The 23,467-nt window shown below is 41.1% G+C and overlaps 1 protein-coding gene across 1 annotated transcript in view; it reads left to right on the forward strand.

Moving 5' to 3' along the window:
- ptpra (protein tyrosine phosphatase receptor type A) overlaps window positions 1-13,989 on the forward strand; it is a 45,630-nt gene extending 31,641 nt beyond the window's left edge. Inside the window, exons 8-23 of the mRNA XM_063012280.1 lie at window positions 3,077-3,213; window positions 4,505-4,595; window positions 5,641-5,717; window positions 5,808-5,844; window positions 7,258-7,355; window positions 7,495-7,614; window positions 7,705-7,871; window positions 7,982-8,117; window positions 8,284-8,433; window positions 9,341-9,434; window positions 9,524-9,600; window positions 10,673-10,807; window positions 11,541-11,666; window positions 11,771-11,922; window positions 12,085-12,220; window positions 13,739-13,989. Coding sequence (XP_062868350.1) covers window positions 3,077-3,213; window positions 4,505-4,595; window positions 5,641-5,717; window positions 5,808-5,844; window positions 7,258-7,355; window positions 7,495-7,614; window positions 7,705-7,871; window positions 7,982-8,117; window positions 8,284-8,433; window positions 9,341-9,434; window positions 9,524-9,600; window positions 10,673-10,807; window positions 11,541-11,666; window positions 11,771-11,922; window positions 12,085-12,220; window positions 13,739-13,813 — 1,808 coding nt within the window. The 3' untranslated portion in view covers window positions 13,814-13,989. The remainder of the gene's footprint in view (window positions 1-3,076; window positions 3,214-4,504; window positions 4,596-5,640; window positions 5,718-5,807; window positions 5,845-7,257; window positions 7,356-7,494; window positions 7,615-7,704; window positions 7,872-7,981; window positions 8,118-8,283; window positions 8,434-9,340; window positions 9,435-9,523; window positions 9,601-10,672; window positions 10,808-11,540; window positions 11,667-11,770; window positions 11,923-12,084; window positions 12,221-13,738) is intronic.
- The last annotated feature ends 9,478 nt before the right edge of the window (window positions 13,990-23,467 follow it).

A 23,467-nucleotide genomic window follows, 5' to 3' on the forward strand; every position in this document is an offset into this window, starting at 1 on the left:
GGATACTTTTACTAGGGATGTCCCGATCCGATCTCAAAGATCGGAATCGGGCCCGATCAAGGCATTTTTTAACTGATCGGTATCGGCTTTACTAAGCCCGATCCTTCGTTTTACGTCAGCGGTCAAGCAGGTGTTGTAAACGGAGAGTCCAACAGTGAAGTGTAATGTCTGCAATGTGAGCGTTTCACGAGGCGGTAGTACCAGAGCTGCGTTCATTACTGTAGAATTTTACTATTTATATGGTCACACCGGTTTACAAAACAATAACTTGTGTTACAAGACTGAACGACATCTCAGTATCAAGCACTCTGATTGGCTTAGTTACAACATGCATACAAGTACGGTGGCTCATAAACAAACCAGATATCATTCAACCAAACGATCTACGAATTTCATACGGAACCTAAAAAAATAAACACTCAGTCGAATACAGCGAGTTTATTATTATGTGATGAGAAGAGGAACCGGCTGTCCGCTAACACGGCAGAGATGCTGATTTCCCTCAAAAAGAACCTTCACTTCATTTTGAGTGTTCTAGTTTTACTACTACAATGCTGCACTAAGTTTGTTTACTTTTATTTTGTAAAAATAAAAGAACATTAAGCAATAGCTTGGATGCAGGCTTTTTTTTCCCTACAGCACTGCAGAGCTATTCAGTTGTTAAACATATACATTGGATTAATTTGAATAACTGTAATGTACTTGAAGTGTGCACTGTGTGAACAGTATTATCCAGTTCTTATCTAGACAATATCTAGAAAATACAAGTATCGGTTTGAGACTCGGTATCGGATCGGGATCAAAATTAATGATCGGGAACAAAAAAACGTGATCGTCCGGGACATCCCTAACTTTGACAAAATTCTGTGTGCATAATTTCTACTTGGTGTTTGTCCCATTACTTTGTAAACGCCCCCCATATCTCACTGCCATACAGGAGAATGGTCCTATAGCTGATTTGACTCCTGAATTGAATTTTTCAGTTGAACCAATCTTCAATCCTAAATAATGAACTCTTTACATGTGTATAGTTTATGTGTTCCTAATGTGAAACGGGGTGTGTTCTGAGATACGGATCTTCTTTGGAAAATCATTGTTTTGTCAGGCTTACTGCCAGGACTCGATCTGGCAGTACGGCTCCAGCAGGCCCGGGTTCTGGGGACGGCAAAACCAGGTCATCTGTGTAGAGCGGGAACTGTGGCCAGTTCATTAATTTAAATGTTCAGTAAAGTTGGGCTTAGCAGCTGTCTCATGCACACTTTGGTAAAAGAAAATTGCCTTTATATTTTTTATCTTTAAACCACCTTTATTTAAACACTCAAACTGGACCTGATTGGGATAAGCGGTTACTAAAGACAAATAATTGAATAAGGACCGTTGTTCTAAAATAGGACGTAGTCTTGTTTAAATATCATTCAAATTTTATTTGTAAACCCTGTCAGGATTTTTGCAGAACTGGAACCTTATCAGCTCAGTCCTTTAGTTAAGCTATAAATATACTTAAGAGTTGAATCTAAGGCTTTAAATAATATCCAAATATTTATACGTAAACAAGCATTCCATCAATCATTTGCTCTCACAAGGGAGAGCAGTGTGATCTTCTGTCTGAACTTAATGATCTATATGAATGCCTTTGTAAATGAATGTCAAAGTCTGGAAATGCAGGAATGGATGTTTATTAATAAATGCAATAATGAAGTTGAGCAGATAAAACATGAAATATCTCAGGTTCATCCTGTCTGCAATCAAGTAAAAGTCAAAGTAAATGTAAGAAACTCTTGTAATATCAATACAAATAATACAATATTTAATAAAATAAAATAAAGCTGTATTGTGTCTCCCTCTACTGGCCACTTTTGCAATAGCAAAACTCTTCACGTTATACGTTCCCCCCATATTAAAATACAAATAGTGTGAGATTTAAATGTATATTCTGTACCACAGCTGTTAGCACGTCTTCATTTAGTACGTTTGTAGCCTCTGTTTGTTAAAATAACCAGAAACGTTTGTCATTGTTTCCGATAGTGCTTAATAAGATTGGACAACAAATGTCAAGTGATCTGAGGCCATTTCTCCTTATAGAATCAATTCAGATCCTTCAGATTCAGGTCCATGCCTGTGGACTCTTATTTCTAGCTTATCCCACATGTATCCAATGTGATTTCTGTCAGAGGACTGGGATGGACATGGCAAAAGCTTGATTCTACACTATATTCACTCACCCATCTAAATAATTGAATTCAGGTGTTCCAATCACTTCCATGCTCACATGTGTATAAAACCAAGCACCTAGGCATGCAGACTGCTTCTACAAACATTTGAGAAAGAATGGGTCGCTCTCAGGAGCTCAGTGATGCCACCTGTGCAACAAGTCCAGTCGTAAAATTTCCTCGCTACTAAATATTCCACAGTCAACCGTCAGTGGTATTATAACAAAGTGGAAGAGATTGGGAACCACAGCAACTCAGCCATGAAGTGGTAGGCCACGTAAAATTACATTTATTCAATGTTTGCTTGTAATTAGGGCGGGCGCAGCGGGATAATCGGCTAGCACACCAGTGCAGAGACTCTGAACTCCTCGGTTCGAAACTTGGTCGGCTGGGTGCCATCTGGCGGGCATAACTGGTATGACCGGGGCAGCAGACAAGTTTTTGCTAGGATGGGATGACCGGACTATGTGGGTGGGGTCTTAGCAGATAGAGAGGCGCCTGTTCAGAGTGTATGGGTGAAAAAGGGTTCCGCTTAGGGCTGAGCACGGGTCGGAGGAGGCGTGAGCAGCAATATTACCACCTCCACTGCAATCAGGGATCCCCCAGCGGCAGAGGACAAATCGACTACGCTAAATTGGAAGAAAATTCTTTGCTGGTAATTGATGGAGTCCTTGATACCATGTACCCAGACAAGTCCAGGGCCTTTGGAAGGAAAAAAAAAGCCACACAATTCACCACCATGCACTATGTCTCTGTGTCAGTTCTCTTATAAATTAGCTGCTTTGAACTTATTTAATACAAAAAAATCATAACACTGTTCTTGTTTCTTCTGTGTCCCTTTCTTTTCTTCCCATTGGATCTCGCAGAGCTTCAGAGCGTGCCACTACTGGCTCGTTCGCCCAGCACAAATAGAAAGTACCCGCCCCTTTCGATCGACAAACTGGAGGAAGAAATGAACCGCCGCATGGCTGATGATAATAAACTGTTCCGGGAGGAGTTTAATGTATGTACATACATACACACACACACACACACACACACACACACACACATTAACCACTGCTACACTGCCCTGCTCCTTGGCTGTGTGTGGCTGTGTTCACTGCCGTTACACTGCTATGTTTTTGTGTTTGTAGTCCATGTGTGTCTGTATTGTTCTGTGTTTTGGCACTTATAAAGCACGGAAAAGATGCTTTATGAATTAAAATGATAATGATCCTCTGACCTTAAATAGTTTTATTAGGCCGGTCAGGTGGCGCAGGGGTAAAACACGCTAGCACACCAGACCTGGGATCTCAAATACATACGTATGTATGAACGATAGGGATGTAACGGTGCACCGGAAGACGCGTGCGCATGTGCCGCGATATGAGGGCACTGGCATATTATATATTTGATTACAGAATAATGGAAATGTGTAGCATTTATTTTGCATAGTTTGCACCTATCTAATAAATAAAACGATATTCATTATTTCGATGAATTAAATATAAGCACAAATACAGTATTTTATTTTAAATAGAAGTAATAAAAGGAAACGTCATAGTTTGTCTTCAATTTCATTTAGTTTAAAAAAATCGTATCGCGAATCGTATCGCATCGTGGGTAGAGTGTATTGTTACATCCCCGATGAACAAAGATTAGCTGTTGTTCATAGGGTAGGACAAGCCGTATAGGGTCTCCTCACAGCTGAGCGGGCTACGACCTCTGCTGGCTGGTTGATGGCGTCTTCACAGGAGTTGAGGAATGGTGCTGATCAGGGTGTGGCTCTCCGTGCACAAAGCTGATCGGCATGTGAACTTGTCTCGTGCGGGTGAAAAGATGTGCGATTACCGCACACATGTTGGACGCTGGTTGAAGTCCCACCACTGCCAGGTTGCCACGGTTGGGCCCTTGAGCAAAGCCCTTAACTCTCAATTGCTCAGACTGTGTACTGTCCCACTACTGTAAGTCGCTTTGGATAAAGGCGTCTGTTAAATGCCGACTTACAGTACTGTGACAGTATATTGTCCAAGCAAGTGATGGTAAAAGGTCTTGCTCAAGGGCCCAACAGTGGCAACTTGGAAGTGGTGGGGCTTGAACCAGTGACCTTTTGATTACTAGTCCAGTACCTTAACCACTAGGCTACAACTGCCCTTTGTTTATATAAATATGGCTAGTTTGACTGCACACATTAAAAGTGTAATCAAATGGAATCTACTATGATGAACATGACACATGAACCTTATCTATTTTCTTGCTAGGCCATAACCCATCATAGAATTTAACAGGTTCTCTTTTCTTTTGTTTTCCAGGCATTGCCTGTTTGCCCCATCCAGGCCTCGTGTGATGCTGCCTCCAAAGAGGAGAACAAGGAGAAAAACCGCTATGTTAACATTCTGCCCTGTGAGTCTGGATACCACAAACACCGATCAGCCATAACATTAAAACCACCTCTTTGTTTCTACACTCCCTGTCCATTTTATCAGCTCCTCTTACCATATAGAAGCACTTTGTAGTTCTACAATTACTGACTGTAGTCCATCTGTTTCTCTGCATAATTTTTAACCTCCTTTTACCCTGTTCTTCAATGGTCAGGACCCCAATAGGACTACTACAGAGCAGGTATTATTTAGGTCGTGGATCGTTCTCAGCACTGCAGTGACACTGACATGGTGGTGGTGTGTTAGTGTGTGTTGTGCTGGTATGAGTGGATCAGACACAGCAGCGCTGCTGGAGTTTTTAAATACCGTGTCCACTCACTGTCCACTCTATTAGACACTCCTACCTAGTCGGTCCACCTTGTAGATGTAAAGTCAGAGACGATCGCTCATCTATTGCTGCTGTTTGAATTGGTCATCTTGAATTCATCAGTGGTCACAGCACGCTGCCCACGTGGCGCTGTTGGCTGGATATGTTTGGTTGGTGGACTATTCTCAGTCCAGCAGTGACAGTGACTGCTGTGTCTGATCCACTCATACCAGCACAACACACACTAACACACCACCACCCAAATAATACCTGCTCTGTAGTGGTCCTGGGAGAGTCCTGACCATTGAAGAACAGTATGAAAAGGGGCTAACAAAGCATGCAGAGAAACAGATGGACTACAGTCAGTAATTGTAGATCTACAAATTGCTTCTATATGGTAAATGGAGCTGATAAAATCGAGTAAGTGTAGAAACAAGGAGGTGGTTTTAATGTTATGGTTGATCGGTGTACATCATTTTTCTAATCATGGCAAATATGATAGAGAACTCAATAAAGCAGTGTTGTTACTCATGCACTTCATTTGATGCTATCAAAAGATGTACTTCTGTTTTATTTATACTTACAAAGAAACAATGTCTTCTGAGTCTTGGTGTCTTGGTTTCCAGTGGGTTTTGGAATAAAAAAATTCTCACCTTTCATTGTCTTTAGGGATTAATTTATATAAAACTCATTCTTTCAGACGATCATTCGAGAGTGCATCTCTCCCCTCTAGAGGGAGTCCCAGACTCAGATTTCATCAATGCATCCTACATTAATGTGAGTTGGAGTGCCTACTTTCAATGACACGCATTTGAATGACACTGAACTGTTTTGCAACTGTTGTTTTCTTTTTCTTTTCTTTAACAGGGCTACCAAGAGAAGAACAAATTTATAGCTGCTCAAGGTAAACAGAAATACAAAACACAACGTGAAAACGACGAATACACACTAGGGCTGGGCGGTATGACCAAATATTTGTATCACGGTCAGTGGCGTAACTAGGAGCTAGTGGGCCCCAGTGCAAAAAACGATTTGGGCCCCCTCAACAAATTTCATATATATAATAGCAATGTGCAGCAACGGGGGGACAGTGCAGTCGGGGGATGAGTTCATGTCGTGGACGTTTGTCGTTTGGTCTTCCTCTCTTCATCTTCCATCTGTTTTTGTTTATTTTTTTCACCATATAGAGGAAGCCTCTCTCATCTGTTAACATGACAGTTCATACTAATGCTACCTGGCTAACTTGCGAGCTGTATCTAATCTGCACAACGTTTCGTAGCGCTTTTAGTGGCGAACAATGTTATATGTTCCCATAAACACACTCCTAAACCTTGTGGAAAGCCTTCCCAGAGGAGTTGAAAAGTTCAATCTTCGTCTCATCAGACCATAGAATCTTCTTTCTCATAGTCTGGGAGTCCTTCATGTGTTTTTTTTGCAAACTGTATGCGGGCTTTCATATGTCTTGCACTGAGGAGAGGCTTCCGTCGGCACACTGCCATAAAGCCCCGACTGGTGGAGGGCTGCAGTGATAGTTGACTTTGTGGAACTTTCTCCCATCTCCCTACTGCATCTCTGGAGCTCAGCCACAGTGATCTTGGGGTTCTTTTTTTACCTCTCTCACCAAGGCTCTTCTCCCACGATTGCTTAGTTTGGCTGGACGGCCAGGTCGAGGAAGAGTTGTGGTCGTCCCAAACTTCTTCCATTTAAGGATTATGGAGGCCACTGTGCTCTTAGGAACCTTGAGTGCTGCAGAAATTCTTTTGTAACCTTGGCCAGATCTGTGCCTTGCCACAATTCTGTCTCTGAGCTCCTTGGGCAGTTCCTTAGACCTCATGATTCTCATGTGCTCTGACATGCACTGTGAGCTGTGTGGTCTTATATAGACAGGTGTGTGCTTTTCCTAATCAAGTCCAATCAGTTTAATTAAACACAGCTGGACTCCAATGAAGGAGTAGAACCATCTCAAGGAGGATCAGAAGGAAATGGAAAGCAATGTGAGTTAAATATGAGTGTCACAGCAAAGGGTCTGAATACTTATGACCATGTGATATTTCAGTTTTTCCTGTTTAATAAATTAGCAAAAATATCTACATTTCTGTTTTTTTTCTGTCAAGATGGGGTGCAGAGTGTACATTAATGAGCAAAAAAAAAAGAACTTTTTTGATCTTACCAATTGGCTGCAATGAAACAAAGAGTGAAAAATGTAAAGGGGTCTGAATACTTTCCGTACCCACTGTATATAAAGTGTATATAAGACGTCTGTACAATCGCAACACTTACATCCAAATAACAATTTAGGTTTCTGTGTGGGTTTTAGGGCCAAAAGAAGAGACGGTCAATGACTTCTGGAGAATGATCTGGGAGCAGAACACTGCCACCATTGTCATGGTGACCAACCTGAAGGAAAGGAAAGAGGTATGTTAATGTAAAGCATATCTTTTTATTTAGCCGCTCAACATTTTATGTAGGAAAACGATTAAAATGGTATCGGTATTGTTCAACAGTGCACTTGTGTAAGTATGGTAATTAAAATTGTGTATGATCTGTATTTTAGTGTAAGTGTGCTCAGTACTGGCCAGATCAGGGATGCTGGACATATGGGAACATTCGTGTGTCTGTGGAGGATATGACTGTTCTAGTGGACTACACTATTCGCAAGTTCTGCATTCAGCAGGTACTGTATGCCTCATTTGCCCAATGTTCCTCTGTCTTATTGCTTGATGGCAAATTAAAGTTTGTTTATCTTGTCTTTCTGTCCTTATAGGTGGGCGACCTATCTGGTAAGAAGCCACAGAGGTCAGTCACTCAGTTCCATTTCACCAGCTGGCCCGATTTCGGCGTGCCCTTCACTCCCATTGGCATGCTCAAGTTTCTTAAAAAGGTTAAAACGTGTAACCCACAGTATGCCGGACCCATAGTGGTGCACTGCAGGTACCTTTCACTGCTTAAATTGTCTGCTTTATGTATCTTATTTTGACTTTTGTTTTTGTTTTGACGTGTGGTTCCATGGTAATATGTCTTATCGTATCATCTTTTCTCAGTGCGGGTGTGGGAAGGACGGGCACTTTCATTGTGATTGATGCCATGTTGGATATGATGGCTGCTGAGAAGAAGGTGGATGTGTTCGGCTTTGTTACTAGAATCCGAGCTCAGCGGTGTCAGATGGTCCAGACTGATGTTAGTTCAATTCACACCATTTTTAGTTAATAATCAAAAAATCTAACAGAAATATTGAAGTGCATAAACCTCTCTCTCTCTCTCTCTCTCTCTCTCTCTCTCTCTCTCTCTCTCTCTCTCTTTCTCTCTCTCTCTCTCTCACTCTCTCTCTCTCTCTCTGCCACAGATGCAGTATGTGTTTATTTTCCAAGCTCTGTTAGAACACTACTTGTATGGAGACACAGAGTTAGAAGTAACCTCTCTAGAGTGTCATTTAGCCAAACTCTATGCACCTTTACCTGGAGCTGGTTGTGGTGGGCTTGAGGCAGAGTTTAAGGTAAAAAGAAAACTGATTAACACTTATAGAAACTCTCATTCAAATCTATTTGACATATAATCAAGCACCAAAGAATATAGAACAAAACTAATAAATGATTTTGAGTTGTGAAAAGGTAATTAAATATTGAAATGACACTTTTGAATTCGAATAACAGGTGCGGGAATCATGATTTAAGGGAGGTATTTAAGCAATTAATTTTAAATCAATATAGAAAAAAAAATTCTGGCTGCTCAGGTGGCGCAGCGGTAAAACACACACTGGAACACCAGAGCTGGGATCTCGCATACATTGTATCGAGTCTCAGCTCTGCCTGCCGGCTGGGCTGAGCAGCCACATGAACAACGATTGACCTGTTGATATTCAGATATTCAAGCCAGTTAGGGACTCTCTCATAACTAATGCAATCACGACCTCTGCTGACTGATGGATGGCGCCTGCATAGAGACGGGAAAAGAGTGCTGTTAGGGTGTGTCTCTCCGTACACAGTGCTGATCCGCATTGCACTCGTCAAAGTGTAGGTGACAAAATGCATACGGCACACAGTCACAAATGCCTCTTCCTGTATGGAAGTGTCAAAGGTTGAACATTGCAAATGCAGCATCTGCTGTCTGACTTGAGGCATCTTTGCCTGTACTAGCAATGGATGATGCAATGCAATGCAGCTTTCTCTTGTTACCTCATTGTGGGCAGGTAAACGGATGTGGCCAGCAACTTCATGTGTGTCAAAGTGTCTCGACCAGCTAGAAGCATGATTCCAATAAGAGGGAATTGTAGATGACCAGATTTTCATATACTGTGATGGTTTTGAGAACGCTCATCAGTACTGTTGCTCATTTTCATGTGAAGGTGAAGATAGACGTTCATCTCATGCCTGTCTGACTTTCTTATTGCTCTATCTCCATAGAAACTCACCTCCATAAAAATCCAGAATGATAAAATGAGAACCGGGAACCTTCCAGCCAACATGAAGAAAAACCGTGTGCTGCAAATCATTCCATGTAAGTGTGCATGTGATCGACAAAATGTATGAACCAGGACTTGATGCATTTCTTCCTCTCACTCTCCTTTTTTTAATGTATATTTTCAGATGAGTTTAACAGAGTCATTATTCCTGTGAAGCGTGGTGAGGAGAACACAGACTATGTCAATGCCTCATTTATCGACGTAAGTTCCAGCCATTCAGAAAGTTACTAGACATTGTTTTTATATAAGAGTGAATTGGTTAATATTTTGGAAGCTAGTTGAAGCATTAGTTATAGTGTAGGGGTTCTATTGCTGTATGGAGATCTTGTGAGCAGTGGTTAATGTACTGTACTAGTGATCAGAAAGTTACTATTTCGAATCCCACTACGTGTTTCCACTATTTTTTCCCCAATTTTCTCCCCTAATCTAGTCGTGTCTAATTTCCCTGATTGCATCCTCCACTGATTCAACCCTCCACTGCTGATTGAGGACGCTTCTCAACTGACACACGCCCCCTTCGACACGTGCTCAGTACAGACTGCATTTTTCACCTGCTGAAGTCCAGTTCATATATACTGATCAGCGCTCTTCACAGAGAGCCACACCCTGATCAGCATTATTTCTCAGCCCTGTGCAGGCGCCATCAATCAGCCAGTCAATTGCAGACCTATGATCCGGCTTGTCCCTAACCCTATGAACAACAGCCAATCGTTGTTCATGCAGCCGCCCAGCCCAGCCAGATGGCAGAGCTGAGATATGATACAATGTATTCTAGTATATCTAGCGTATTTTACTGCTGCGCCACCTGAGCAGTAACCTCAGTTGCTTGTCATCTGCAAGAACTCAACATCAGTGGTTTTTGGAAAATGTTGTGGCCTGTACATGGTTTTGACCACAGTCCTAATGAAAAGCTCTTAAATGAACTGGAACATCAATTGAGGCTTTCTTATTCAACATCAGTGCTCTGCTATGCAAATGCTCTTCTAAATGTATGGGCCCAAATTTCTACAAGTCTTGTAAGAAGCCTTTTCGGAAGAATGGCTGTTATAAATAACTCTTTTTTTTTTTTTATACTATCTTTTTTAATGGGATGTCTAACCAGCTCATGGTCAGGCAAAATTCTTTTTGGCCATGTAGTTCTCTTAGAATTGATTGACATTGAGCAATATTACACTAATTACACACAGAATTCACAGCCCCTTTTATAATACAAGTAATATTTTGATTCATAATATTGTCTATATGTTTTTTTTTTTTTTTTTTTTTTGTGCAGGGCTATAGACAAAAGGACTCCTACATTGTGAGTCAAGGCCCTCTGCAGCAAACCATTGAGGACTTCTGGAGGATGATCTGGGAGTGGAGAAGCTGCTCCATTGTAATGCTTACGGAACTGGAGGAAAGAGGACAGGTAGGGACGGAGACAGAATATAACTAGGGCCCTACTAAATTCACATGAAAACTTGCTTAATTTTACTGACCATGTAAATAACATACATAAATAAATTCATAGAATAAATGACAGCTACAATACACAGCACAGCCTACCTTAATAGATCAAGAATAACAATTGTTGTCCATGTTTTTACACCTACCGTTGGGGGTTTTCCAAACTGACGTACCTGAGTCGTGTTTTTAGCGGTTTTAGACTTTGACGTCTTGGACGTTTGGAGCGTCTTTAGAGCTTGCCGAGTTTATAAAGAAAGAAATTAACTGTACACAGACAAACTGTCTGGAGCGTAACACTTTACTGGCTTGTTCTTTTGAGGCGCAGCACAGACCACAGAGAGATGATCACGTGTGTAGAGAAGCACACTTTTCCATTAACTGTGGAATCCCCAAAGAGACAAAATTCACTCAATACGTAAACACATACAGTATATCAAACATTGTCAGCACACTACAGCACAGAAAAGTCTGTTACTCTAACCTGATTGCTGTATGATTGCTAGGACCACCTTATATTGCATCTCATTTCATACACTACACAAATGAAAAATGTTATATCGCTACACACAAACCTTAAATTTTGAATTTCATGGCAAATTACATATTACACAGAAAATAATAATAAACGAGACAGATGAGATGCTGTTGCTTTGTCATATCTGTTTTTCCTCTCACTCTCGTGTCTCCCTTTCTAGGAGAAGTGTGCTCAGTACTGGCCTAGTGATGGAGTCATGGTGTGTGGAGATGTGTCCATTGAACTAAAGAGAGAGGATGAATGTGAGAGCTACACTGTTAGAGATCTGCTTGTTACAAACTCCAGAGTGAGTACACAACAAAATCCCACCTGCTGCACTGACAATGGTAGCAGTATATTAGAATATTGTTTCCTATTGTTTCCTCATTCTCGTTCTGTGTCTGCATGTAGGAAAATAAAGCTCGTGCCGTGCGTCAGTTCCATTTTCACGGATGGCCAGAGGTTGGGATTCCCTCTGATGGTAAAGGCATGATTAACATCATTGCTGCTGTGCAGAAACAGCAGCAGCAGTCTGGAAACCACCCAATCACAGTACACTGCAGGTAAACGATGTCTTTGTTTTACACCTGGGTGTTTAATAATGACAGAAAGTGTGCTTTTTAGAGCCATACTGGATTGCACACTTTTAAACATTGTTGAAACAAACAGCAGTACAATGTTTGGGTACTGAGAACTATTTGTGTACCTTGGTGTGTGTTTTACAGTGCTGGTGCAGGTCGTACAGGGACGTTTTGCGCTCTAAGCACCGTTCTGGAGCGAGTGAAGGCTGAAGGCATTCTGGACGTCTTTCAGACAGTAAAGAGCCTTCGACTGCAGAGACCGCACATGGTGCAGACGCTGGTGAGTTCTTGTTTTTATACAACAGAAAGATCATTCTGGGTGGGTAGCACTGTCGCCTCACAGCAAGGAGGTCCTGGGTTCGATCCCCAGGTGGTGCGGTCCTGGTCCTTTCTGTGTGGCGTTTGCATATTCTCCCCGTGTCTGAGTGGGTTTCCTCCCACAGTCCAAAAACATGCAGTCAGGTTCATTGGAGACACTGAATTGCCCTATAGGTGAGTGTATGTGTGTATGTGTGTCAGCCCTGCGATGGACTGGCGCCCCATCCAGGGTGTTACTGTGTGCCTTGCACTCATTGAAAAGCTGGGATAGGCTCCAGCCCCCCTGCTGTGATGGAAATGTTTGTAGTAAATTGGTGTTTTGCATATTATTACATTTAGGGATGTAACGATACACTCTACCCACAATGCGATGCGATTCATGATACTGGGTTCACGATACGATTTTTTTCCCGATTTTTATTTTATTTTTTTTAAACAAAATGAAATAGAAGACAAATTATGACAAAGTTTCCTTTTATTATTTCTCTTTAAAAAATAAAATACTGTACAGTAGACCCTTGACTTACGAATGTAATTGGTTCCAAAGGGCTGTTCTTAAGTCAAAATGTTTGTTAAACCTATTTTTCCCATAAGAAATAATGTATATAGAATTAATCTGTGCCAGACCTCCCAAACCCCCCCTTACCTAACCTTTCTAATGTCTTAAATGCTCTTTTTTGTTATAAATACAATAATATTTCCCTTAAATCTTAAATTATAGAATAGACATTACTGTAAAAAACAGTAATAAACAACAATACACTGTAGTACTGTACTGTACATAAAACACACACCACTTTTTTTTATATAAAATGTATCTACCAGAAACAACAATAACTCTCATATTTCTCTACTATTTCCTTCTTTATTTCAATAGTGTTGTATTTTGTAGGTGTAATTGCATGAAGGAAAGAATACTTTACTGAACCGAATTCCTTCTTCTCTCTCACTCACTGTCCCCTCTGTCTGATACACAGTGACAGCTACTGGCAGGTATAATTATACAACACCACAAATAAAGATTTTTTTTCACTTTCTCTGCACATTCTTTGGGGACATTTTAATATAGAATAGTACAAAATATAAAGAAAACACCGGGAAAAACACAGTCCGCTGTCTGAATGTTCACTCACTGTATATATATATATTGATAGATAGAGAGAGAGAGAGAGAGAGAGAGAGAGAGAGAGAGAGTCAACTTGTTCATGACGTCACGTGTTCCACGAATTTCTGTTCATAATCCGAAATTTGTTCGTACCTTAAGATGAAAAATTTCGATCCTGGCAACCCTGTAGCGACGTCAACCAGGCGAACTGAATAGCGCCAGTTTACTCTGCTGTTTAAAGTGAATATAAACCGATTTGAATCGTTACTCATGTGAATCGATTTTTAACTGTCTTGTGGTGCATCGTTACATCCCTACTTACATTGTGTCCTCCATGTTACTGATTTTAATTTATTTTTATATGTCACAATGCAGGAGCAGTATGAATTCTGTTACAAAGTGGTCCAGGAATACATCGATGCCTTTTCTGACTACGCAAACTTCAAGTAGGGACCCTGCGCGGAGAGTGACGTCCTCCGTTCCCCGGTCTCTCTCACGCACATTCAGCTACACACATGCTCAGCACTGTACTGGCTGTTATTACAAAAAAGGGAAGAAGAACTGAAAGATGAGATAAGATAAGAGAAATGGCATTTTTGTCAGACGGGACAAAAACAAAAGTCAAAGATGCCTTTTTGAGTATTTTGTAATTTTGTGTATGGTCTTGTTAATATGTACCTCTTTGTTTTTCCTCTTGTGTAAATACGCTCCCCATCACGTGTTTGTTTTTAGGAGCGGGTTTTAGGGTGTCCTGAGATAAATATAACTACAGTGATATACTGCAGAATAGGCTTTGGGTTAAACAGCTGGACCTTGAAGCTGAGCTCACTTTGCTTTTTCTTGCAGCCAGATGTTTGGACCACATACCCAAGTTACACACAAATACACAACCTGTATGATCGATTCTTATGTGGTTTTAGTTGTTTTGTCCAGAGATCAGATCTGTGCTGACCTTGTTTCCCCCATGTAGGACCAACAATCAGGTACCTATTAGTGAACCTTAAACCTTACGATTGCAATCAGAACAGCCCAACGTTGTGCTTTCCCCCTCCGAAACGTCGTGGGTTTTGCTGCAGTGTTTACACACACAATGGAATGGGCTCGGTTAAGAATGTTTGCTCGAATGTACTTGAGAATGTACTTCAATTGTTTCTCACTGCTAACCTAACGAGCCGCTTGGCTATAGCAGGCTGGTTCACCAGCCTTGCATTGTTTACAAGCTACTTAACAGATTTATGTTCTTATGTATGTTATAACATCCCTTTGCTATAACAAACAGATTGAAAAAGCCCATTTTATATGTATATATATATATATATATTTTGTTTATGCATTTTTTCCCTTTAAGTGCGTCCAATTACCCGATTGCGTCATGCTTCCTCTCCATTAATGCCGATCCCCGCCCTGATTGAGGAGAACGAAGCTAACCCATGCCCCCTCCGACACGTGGGCAGCAGCCATATGCATTTTGTCACCTACACTTTGACGAGTGCAATGCGGATCAGCACTGTGTACAGAGAGACACACCCTGACGGCACTCTTAGGTTGTAATTGCATTAGTTATGAGAGAGTCCCTATCCGGCTTGAATATCCCACCCCTATCTGAACAACAGGCCAATCGTTGTTCATGTGGCTGCTCAGGCCAGCCACTGTGCCACCTGAGCTGCCTTTTTTTATTCATTTTATGCAGTAACACATCAAAAAAAAAATGCCAGTGATTTCTTTATTATTTTAATTTCCAACCTATTCATTCTAGACTGAGTGTCACGTGCTCTAGCATCTCCGAGATATACTGGGTGCGGCACAGAAAAACACCCTTAACAAGGCCTGTCTAGGCCGAACAAGTGGCGCAGCGGTAAAAACACATTGTATCGAGTCTCAGCTCTGCCTGCCGGCTGGGCTGAGCAGCCACATGAACAACGATTGGCCTGTTGTTCATATAGGTGCGGGGCATTAAGCCGGATAGGGAGTCTCTCATAACTGATGCAACTGTGATCTCTGCTGGCTGATTGATGGCGGGGAAGGAATGCGGATCAGGGTGTGTCTCTCCGTACACAGAGCTGATCTGCTGCTGATCTCGTCTAGTGTAGGTGAAAAGGTGCATACGGCTGCTGCCCATGTGTCGGAGGGGGGTGTGGGTTAGCTTCATTCTTCTGAAATAGGAGCCGAGGCCGGCATTAGTGGAGAGGAAGCATGACGCAATCAGGCAATTGAACATGCTAAAAAGGGAGAAAATGCATAAACTATACGAAGTGTCGAGGCCATGAGCTTGGTGGACCTTTTCTAAGACGAAAGTGTATTAATATGGACAGGTGTGTACATACTATTGGCATTATACTTTGCTTGAAATCATAAATCCATACACTGCATACACACCCTGTGCAGGCGGCATCAATCAGCCAGCAGAGGTCGCAATTGCATTAGTTATGAGAGAGCCCCTATGTGGCTTGAATATCCCACCCCATCTGAACAACAGGCCAATCGTTGTTCCAGTTGCATTGGTGCATTGGCTTTTTGGTTTCGTTAATGCCCCTGGGCCATGCTTGTTTACTAAATATTTTTGATTGTTTACCTAGCTCTAGGCATTTTGGGGTGAGGAAGGTTGCCAAATCATGGTAACCTCAGTTTTTTTTGCTTTAAAAGGCTACAGTTGAAAAACGATTATTGAAAAAGTGGTCCAGCTAAATGACGATACACAATGCCTGCTTGTTTGTTGACCAGTAGATTTCTTTTACTATAATAGCACAGTGGCTAACCATGTTTTAGGTTAAATTCTGAATGTTATTGAAATGTCAGATTGAATTTGGTGCTTGTATATTAAGAAAGAATGGAATTAGGAATGTCAATAACGAGACCCACCTAAATCCCATGCAACCCGAGCAAGTGCCTCATTGCTGTTTTATGTGATTGTAGTTTGCTGAATGGATTTATTACGACTTCAGCTGTCAGTGTTTGTACTCTACGCTTTATTTCCCTTTTATTGAAATAGTTTTCAGGCTTGTTTGGGGTTTTGTTATTGTCTGAGATCTCATTTTATGTGGCTGTCTATTCACAGGCACAATAGAGGTGTAAAACATACTTAAACTTATGCATTCTCTCCCCTTTTTCTCCCTTTTAGCGCATCCAATTGCCTGATTGCGTCATTCTTCCTCTCCACCAATGCGATCCCCGCTCTGATTGAGGAGAACGACGCTAACCCACGCCCCCTCCGACATGTGGGCAGCAGCTGTATGCATTTTGTCACCTACACTTTGACGAGTGCAATGTGGATCAGCACTGTGTACGGAGAGACACCCTGACGGCACTCTGTGCATGCGCCATAATCATCCCACCCCTATCTGAACAACAGGCAAATCATTGTTCATGTGGCTGCTCAGCCCAGCCGGCAGGCAGAGCTGAGACTCGATACGACGTATTCGAGAGCCCAGCTCTGGTTCCAGCGTGTGTCAAAGATGCATGTCTTTGAAGTGTCTCTTTTAAAGCACAGTAATGCTCTTCATGCCTACACTTTTACACCCCTGATAAAGCTAAGCTACTAAGCTGCTAAGCTACCATAAAGTGCATACTTGGGATGTATTTGGAGGCCGCTCAGGTGGCGCAGCGGTAAAAGCACACCGGTAAAAGCACACCATCGTATTGAATCTCAGCTCTGCCATCTGGCTGGGCTGGGCAGCTATATGAACAACGATTGGTTGTTGTTCATCCAGGGAGGGAGCCAATTACGACCTCTGCTGGCTGATTGATGGCGTCTGCACATAATAGAGGAATAATACTGATCAGGGTGTGTCTCTCCGCGCACAAGGCTGATCGCATATGAACTCGCCTCGTGCAGGTGAAAAGATGCAGTACGATACTGCTCACATGTCGGCGGGGGTGTGTGTCGGTTCGCTCTCTTCAATCGGGACGGGGGTCAGCACCATTAGAGAGAAAGCATAATATAATTGGATGTGCTAAAATCGGGAGAAAATTCATTTTTTTTAAAAAGGATGTATTTGGAACGGAGCCTTTTGATGTGGCTTGGCAGACAGTGTACCTGTATAGTTGTGGAGCTGGGTTGGTTTGCTAGTTGCATGGCACTACTGAAAATTGTGTAGTAGTGATTAACACCAGGTACTTATTTTAGTTCCATCTCTATACACAGTGCAGTCATTGCTTTTAGCCAGTTTGGTCCAGCTGTGTTTATAAATCTAGGCAGGACGTGAGGGGGTTCTTAGAGGTAATGAATCGTTTCGCAATACTGAGCATTTATTAATTCCTTTTTTTAAATGTGTTACACCTCTAGTCTATACAACCTCATATTCTCAGTCAAATTCTATTAATTCTAGCCTGTTTGTGAATGTCTGTGAGATCCCATTGCACCCCACTCTAAAAGGTCCAAGTCAGTCATTGAAACAGTCCGGCTGCGTACATCCCAGGCTTCTGCAGAACCACGTTCTTCTCATCTACCTTTTCAGACCGTGTAGGCTGACGATCTGCAGGATCCATGCTTTCATGTCTCTTGCTTTTCATATGTAATCCTTTTCCCATGAGTCTTCTCCCAATGTCCTGGCCTTTTCTGCCTATTTTCTAATGATCTTGATTGGGTCACATTGTAACATTGTAAATTTGACCTCTGGTTCTAAATTCCTTGTTCTGCTTTCTGTATAATATTCTTTCACTCTTTCGCTCATTCCGATGCTCTGTATATAACATTATTTATATTTGTTTCCTTTCCTTTACATTATTTTTTTTAATTATTATTTTATTATTCTTCCTTTGTCGACATTTGTATAATAAACTGTACTGGGACCATTTTTTAATAAGTATTACATTTGTTTTATTTCCTTTTTTAAATATGTCTTTAAATCATATTTTTAATTAGTATCTGTTTTTGTTTTTATAGTGTTATTCCAAAAATGAATATATATGTATATAATTATATATATGATAAAAAAAATTATATATAATTATATAAAGCTTAATGACCTTTCTAAGCAAGGAACTGTTTCAACCTAATAAAAATGCTTGAATTTTATTACCCTTGTCTGAATAGGTGTGTGTGTGTGTGTGTGTGTGTGTGTGTGTGTGTGTGTGTGTGTGTCTTTCATTTTGAAGGCTTTAATTCGTCCTTGATTAACACGTCAGGAAGAAATCATTATTTACTAATGCCATAACGAGAAATCCAGTAAAGAAAATCCTCATCTGATCCCATTACCCTTGTAGATTTTACAGTTTACAGCTACAATGAGGACATGACTTTATCTAAATAAATAACCAGATAACTTTTTCAGCATATCAATAGATAATTTCTAAGCCAATGCCGTGTGTATTGACTCAGTCAAGACGTAGCCAATTAACCTTGTAGACATCCAACTGGTTGATAGCACCACTAGGGATTTGAACCCTGGATCCCAGTGGTAGTGGGTGATTTTCCAATGCACCATCAAGGAACCTTAAACAATCTATTAAATATGGATGTATACCATGTGCAAGAAATTTGACATATATACCGCTTCTCTGTTCTATTCTAAATGTTCTTTCAAATACAGCATTTCACAGAACAAACATCAGTAGTCCAACATGACAGTGGTGTTCTGATGGTGTGAGGGTGCTTTGCTATATTAAGACTTGCCCTTAGATACATTTGACTTAAGCTTCTTCTGAGTATTGGTAAAGTGGTACTACCGTTCTCTTTTACTGGAGATCAATAAAGTCTTATCGTGTTGCCCTATCTACCAGGACACTAATACAAAGAAAAATAACAAATTCTGATCCTGAAATGTCAAGCTTGGCCCCAGTAGATATGCTTTGGTGTGACCTGAAGCCAGTTCAAAACAGTTCTGCAAATTAAGCTAAAATCATAGTCAAATATAGTAAATTTTAGTTGCAAGTAATGGTGCTTAACATTGTGCAAAGGTTAAAAGGACAATTAGGTTAAAAGGGCAATTACCGCTCAGATGGCGCACCGGAGTTGGGGTTTCGAATACATCGTATCGAATCTCAGCTCTGCTCCTCCGACTGGGCTGGGCAGCGGCATGAATAACGATTGGCTGTTGTTCAGGGTTAGAGGGTAAGAAAGTCGGATCATTGGTCCTCATAACTGGTGCGACTGCGGCCCCTGCTGGCTGACTGATGGCGCCTGCACAGGGCTGAGGAATAATGCTGATGGGGGTGTGGCCCTCCGCACACAGTGCCTGTCAAGTGTATGAACAACCCCAAAACATCAGTAAACCTTCACCATGTTTGACCATAGAACATTCTACCAAAAGGAATGTGGCTTTCGCAGGCAAGTTCTGTCCCGTTTTTAACCCAATTCGGATTATCACATTCAGAGAGCCACATACTGCCATCCATGATCAGATGTCGCTGTGCAGACCATAAACACCTCACTGTTTCTGCTACTGCTGGACTGAGAATAGTCCACCAACCAAAAATATATCCAGCCAACAGCGTCCTGTGACCACTGATGAAGGTCTAGAAGATGACCAACTCAAACAGCAGCAATAGCTGAGTGATCGTCTCTGACTTTACATCTACAAGGTGGACCAACTAGGTAGGAGTGGACATGGTATTTAAAAACTCCAGCAGTGCTGCGGTGTCTGATCCACTCATACCAGCACAACACACACTAACACACCACCACCATGTCAGTGTCACTGCAGTGCTGAGAATGATCCATCACCTAAATAATGCCTGCTCTGTGGTGGTCCTGTGGGGGTCCTGATCATTGAAGAACAGGGTGAAAGCAGGTTAAAAAGTATGTAGAGAAACAGATGGACTACAGTCAGTAATTGTAGAACTATAAAATGCTTCTATATGGTAAGTGGAGCTGATAAATTGGACAGTGAGTGTAGAAACAAGGGGGTGATTTTAATGTTATGGCTGGTAAGTGTATAGTTTAAAATATAGCTTTTCCAAGCAGCACTGTGTATTTTTGTAAATTCTTCTCTGTGAATTATATGGAAAAATGGGTGAATCAGTGTGACCTTATGACCTTGAGTGTGCACATGTGTGTCAAATCACTGGTGTGAGTGGGTTAGCCCAATCAAAAGCTTCGTATGTGTTTAAACACCTCCTAAGAGACAGGAACTCAATCAGTGTTTCACTCGGACAAAAATAATCAGCCTTGTGGAAGCATATACAACCACTTTGATTCACATGTCATCAGGGTTACCCAGTTTCTTAGAGGTCAGTGGTCATGCCATTGAGTTCACCTTGATCAAAGAGGAGGAAATTGGGTGTTACCGGCTTATGCATTACTAAAAAGGACATTCACGTTCATTAATCATTAATAACTGGTTTTCAGAATCTCACACACACACGTAAGACTTGATGGGTGACAGAATTTTATGAATGGAAGGGAAACTACCTTGATGTTCCAAACTATCCAGGACATTTTTCTGTTAAAAAAGCAATTACTCAGTTGTGTAATAAACATACACTAATCAGCCATAACATTAAAACCACCTCCTGGTTTCTACACACGCTGTCCATTTTATCAGGGTCCCAGACATCCCAAGTTGCAAAAACTAATTTCAGGGAGGTACCCCCAGACCCCGACTAGATGATGATTTGTGTTCCTTACATAGTGCACTAGATAGTGTATTACATAATTAATTATGATCCCTACTTAGTGCACTAGATTGTATATCAGATAACGGATTTAATACGTAATCGGGTCTGTGTCGCTGCGTGCGCATGTGTGCGCTCTTGGCCGCTCGTTCTAGATTCCGGGAGATTTTATCTGACTTGCGGGCATCAGGGAGCCGCTATGTACATGCGGGAGACTCACGGAACTTCCGGGAGACTTGGGATTTCTGGGGTCCTGACCATTGAAGAACAGCATAAAAGGGGGCTAACAAAGCATGCAGAGAAACTGATGGACTACAGTCAGTAATTGTAGTACTACAAAGTGCTTCTATATGGTAAGTTGAGTTGATGAAATAGACAGTGTAGAAACAAGGAGGTGGTCAAATTGTTATGCCTGATCGGTGTATTTTAAAAAGGTGTCTGCAAAGTCCAAATATATAAATATAATATAATATATAATACACTAAACATAGACTGTGTATTCAAGTTGACCAATAACCAAGTGAATATGAGTTAATTAGGTATTAATAGTGCCCAGCTTTAAACTGGGAAACAGAGGCAGACCATTTTTATGTAAAGTAATCAACCACTTCTACAATTACTGACTGTAGTCCATCTGTTTCTCTGCATGCTTTGTTAGCCCCCTTTCATGCTGTTCTTCAATGGTCAGGACCCCCACAGGACCACGACAGAGCAGGTATTATTTAGATGGTGGATTATTCTCAGCACTGCAGTGACACTGACATGGTGGTGGTGTGTTAGTGTGTGTTGTGCTGGTATGAGTGGATCGGACACAGCAGCACTGCTGGAGTTTCACTGTCACCGCTGGACTGAGAATAGTCAACCAACCAAAAATATTTAACCAACAGTTAACCAACAGGACTAGAAGATGACCGACTCAAACATCAGTAATAGATGAGCGATCGTCTCTGACTTTACATCTACAAGGTGGACCGACTAGGTAGGAGTGTCTAATAGAGTGGACAGTGAGAGGACAAGGTATTTAAAAACTCCAGCAGTGCTGCTGTGTCTGATCCACTCATACCAGCACAACACACACTAACACACCACCACCATGTCAGTGTCACTGCAGTGCTGAGAATCATCCACCACCTAAATAATACCTGCTCTGTGGTGGTCCTATGGGGGTCCTGACCATTAAAGAACAGGGTGAAAGCAGGCTAACAAAGCATGTAGAGAAACAGATGGACTACAGTCAGTAATTGTAGAACTACAAAGTGCTCCTATATGGGAAGTAAAGCTGATAAAATGGACAGTGAGTGTAGAAACAAGGAGGTGGTTTTAATGTTATGGCTGATCGGTGTACATTCTACTGTTAAATTCTGGTGACAGCTTCCCCTAGTTACTAAAAACATAACTGTCAGAAAATCATGTTCTCCAAAACCCATTGGATTTGGTTACTGACTGCATATAAATTATTATTCTCCATGTGTTAAGTTTCACCCTACCTCCTAAACATGCCAGCAGATTAACTGTATCTTATCAGTTGCCCTATGTGTAAGAATTGTGAAGTCCAGGTTGTTTCAAAAGTATGAGTGTTTGTGAGGCAAATTGGCTTATTTTTGAGTACTTTATTCTATGTCCCCAAACTTTTTTATTTTATAAACTACAAATAATCATAGAAAATCATCTTCATTGTACATGTCCAGCAACTGACTCATTGTTTGTGGAAATCCTTATGATCTTCATACATCACTCATTGCGTGTGCGTGTGCATGTGCGTGCACAATGTGCCCTAGGGGTTAGGGGGGTGTTTGGAGATGATAATTGGAATTGAACCGACATTACACATCCCAACGGAAACCCTCAAACTGTGGCAGCCGTGTGTAAGTGATAGAGTATAAATAGGGGGAAGAGTTTGAAGGTTTTAAGTCTAGATATTGCAACTACAGGGCATCTCACGGTAGCTGTAGACGCACCTGATAAATCATATTCTTCAAAGACAAGAGGACTAAAGGTAAAACATTGTTTCAAATTTTGTTAATTATACTGTCATTTTAGTCTATTACCAACATTTTTGTTTTAAAAATTTAAAAAGTAATTCACTGAAATTGTAATTACTGCATATTTATTACTACATATTGCTTTATCTTTACCATTAGATATTCTATTGATGCTAAGTGTTATGTTGATAAATTTAAAACTGAGGAGAATGTATTAAAGAACTAATAAAAAGACCTTCATAACGACTCTTTATATCTCTAGACCTGATTTGATAAGGGCAGAATATGGCAAAGCATAATTCTGAAATTTGTCCAGTATATCTGGCAGTTTCTGAGCTGATTTCTCAGGAAGGATGAAGGGTAGGGCAAGTAATCCAATTCACAGCTTTTCAGAGGATTCACAAAGCTGTTGAAAGGAGCTAAAAGAGATGGACATAATCGTTAAAGGAAAAAATGTTAGCAACATTTAAAACATAAAGCATTATCTAAAACTATTGTCTAAAACACTATACTAGTTTTGTTGTTTGTGATAGTCAGAACATAAGTGAAACCACACTAATTTGTGTGTATA

Source organism: Trichomycterus rosablanca, chromosome 16 (assembly GCF_030014385.1).
Source record: "Trichomycterus rosablanca isolate fTriRos1 chromosome 16, fTriRos1.hap1, whole genome shotgun sequence".
NCBI classification, from domain to species: domain Eukaryota; kingdom Metazoa; phylum Chordata; class Actinopteri; order Siluriformes; family Trichomycteridae; genus Trichomycterus; species Trichomycterus rosablanca.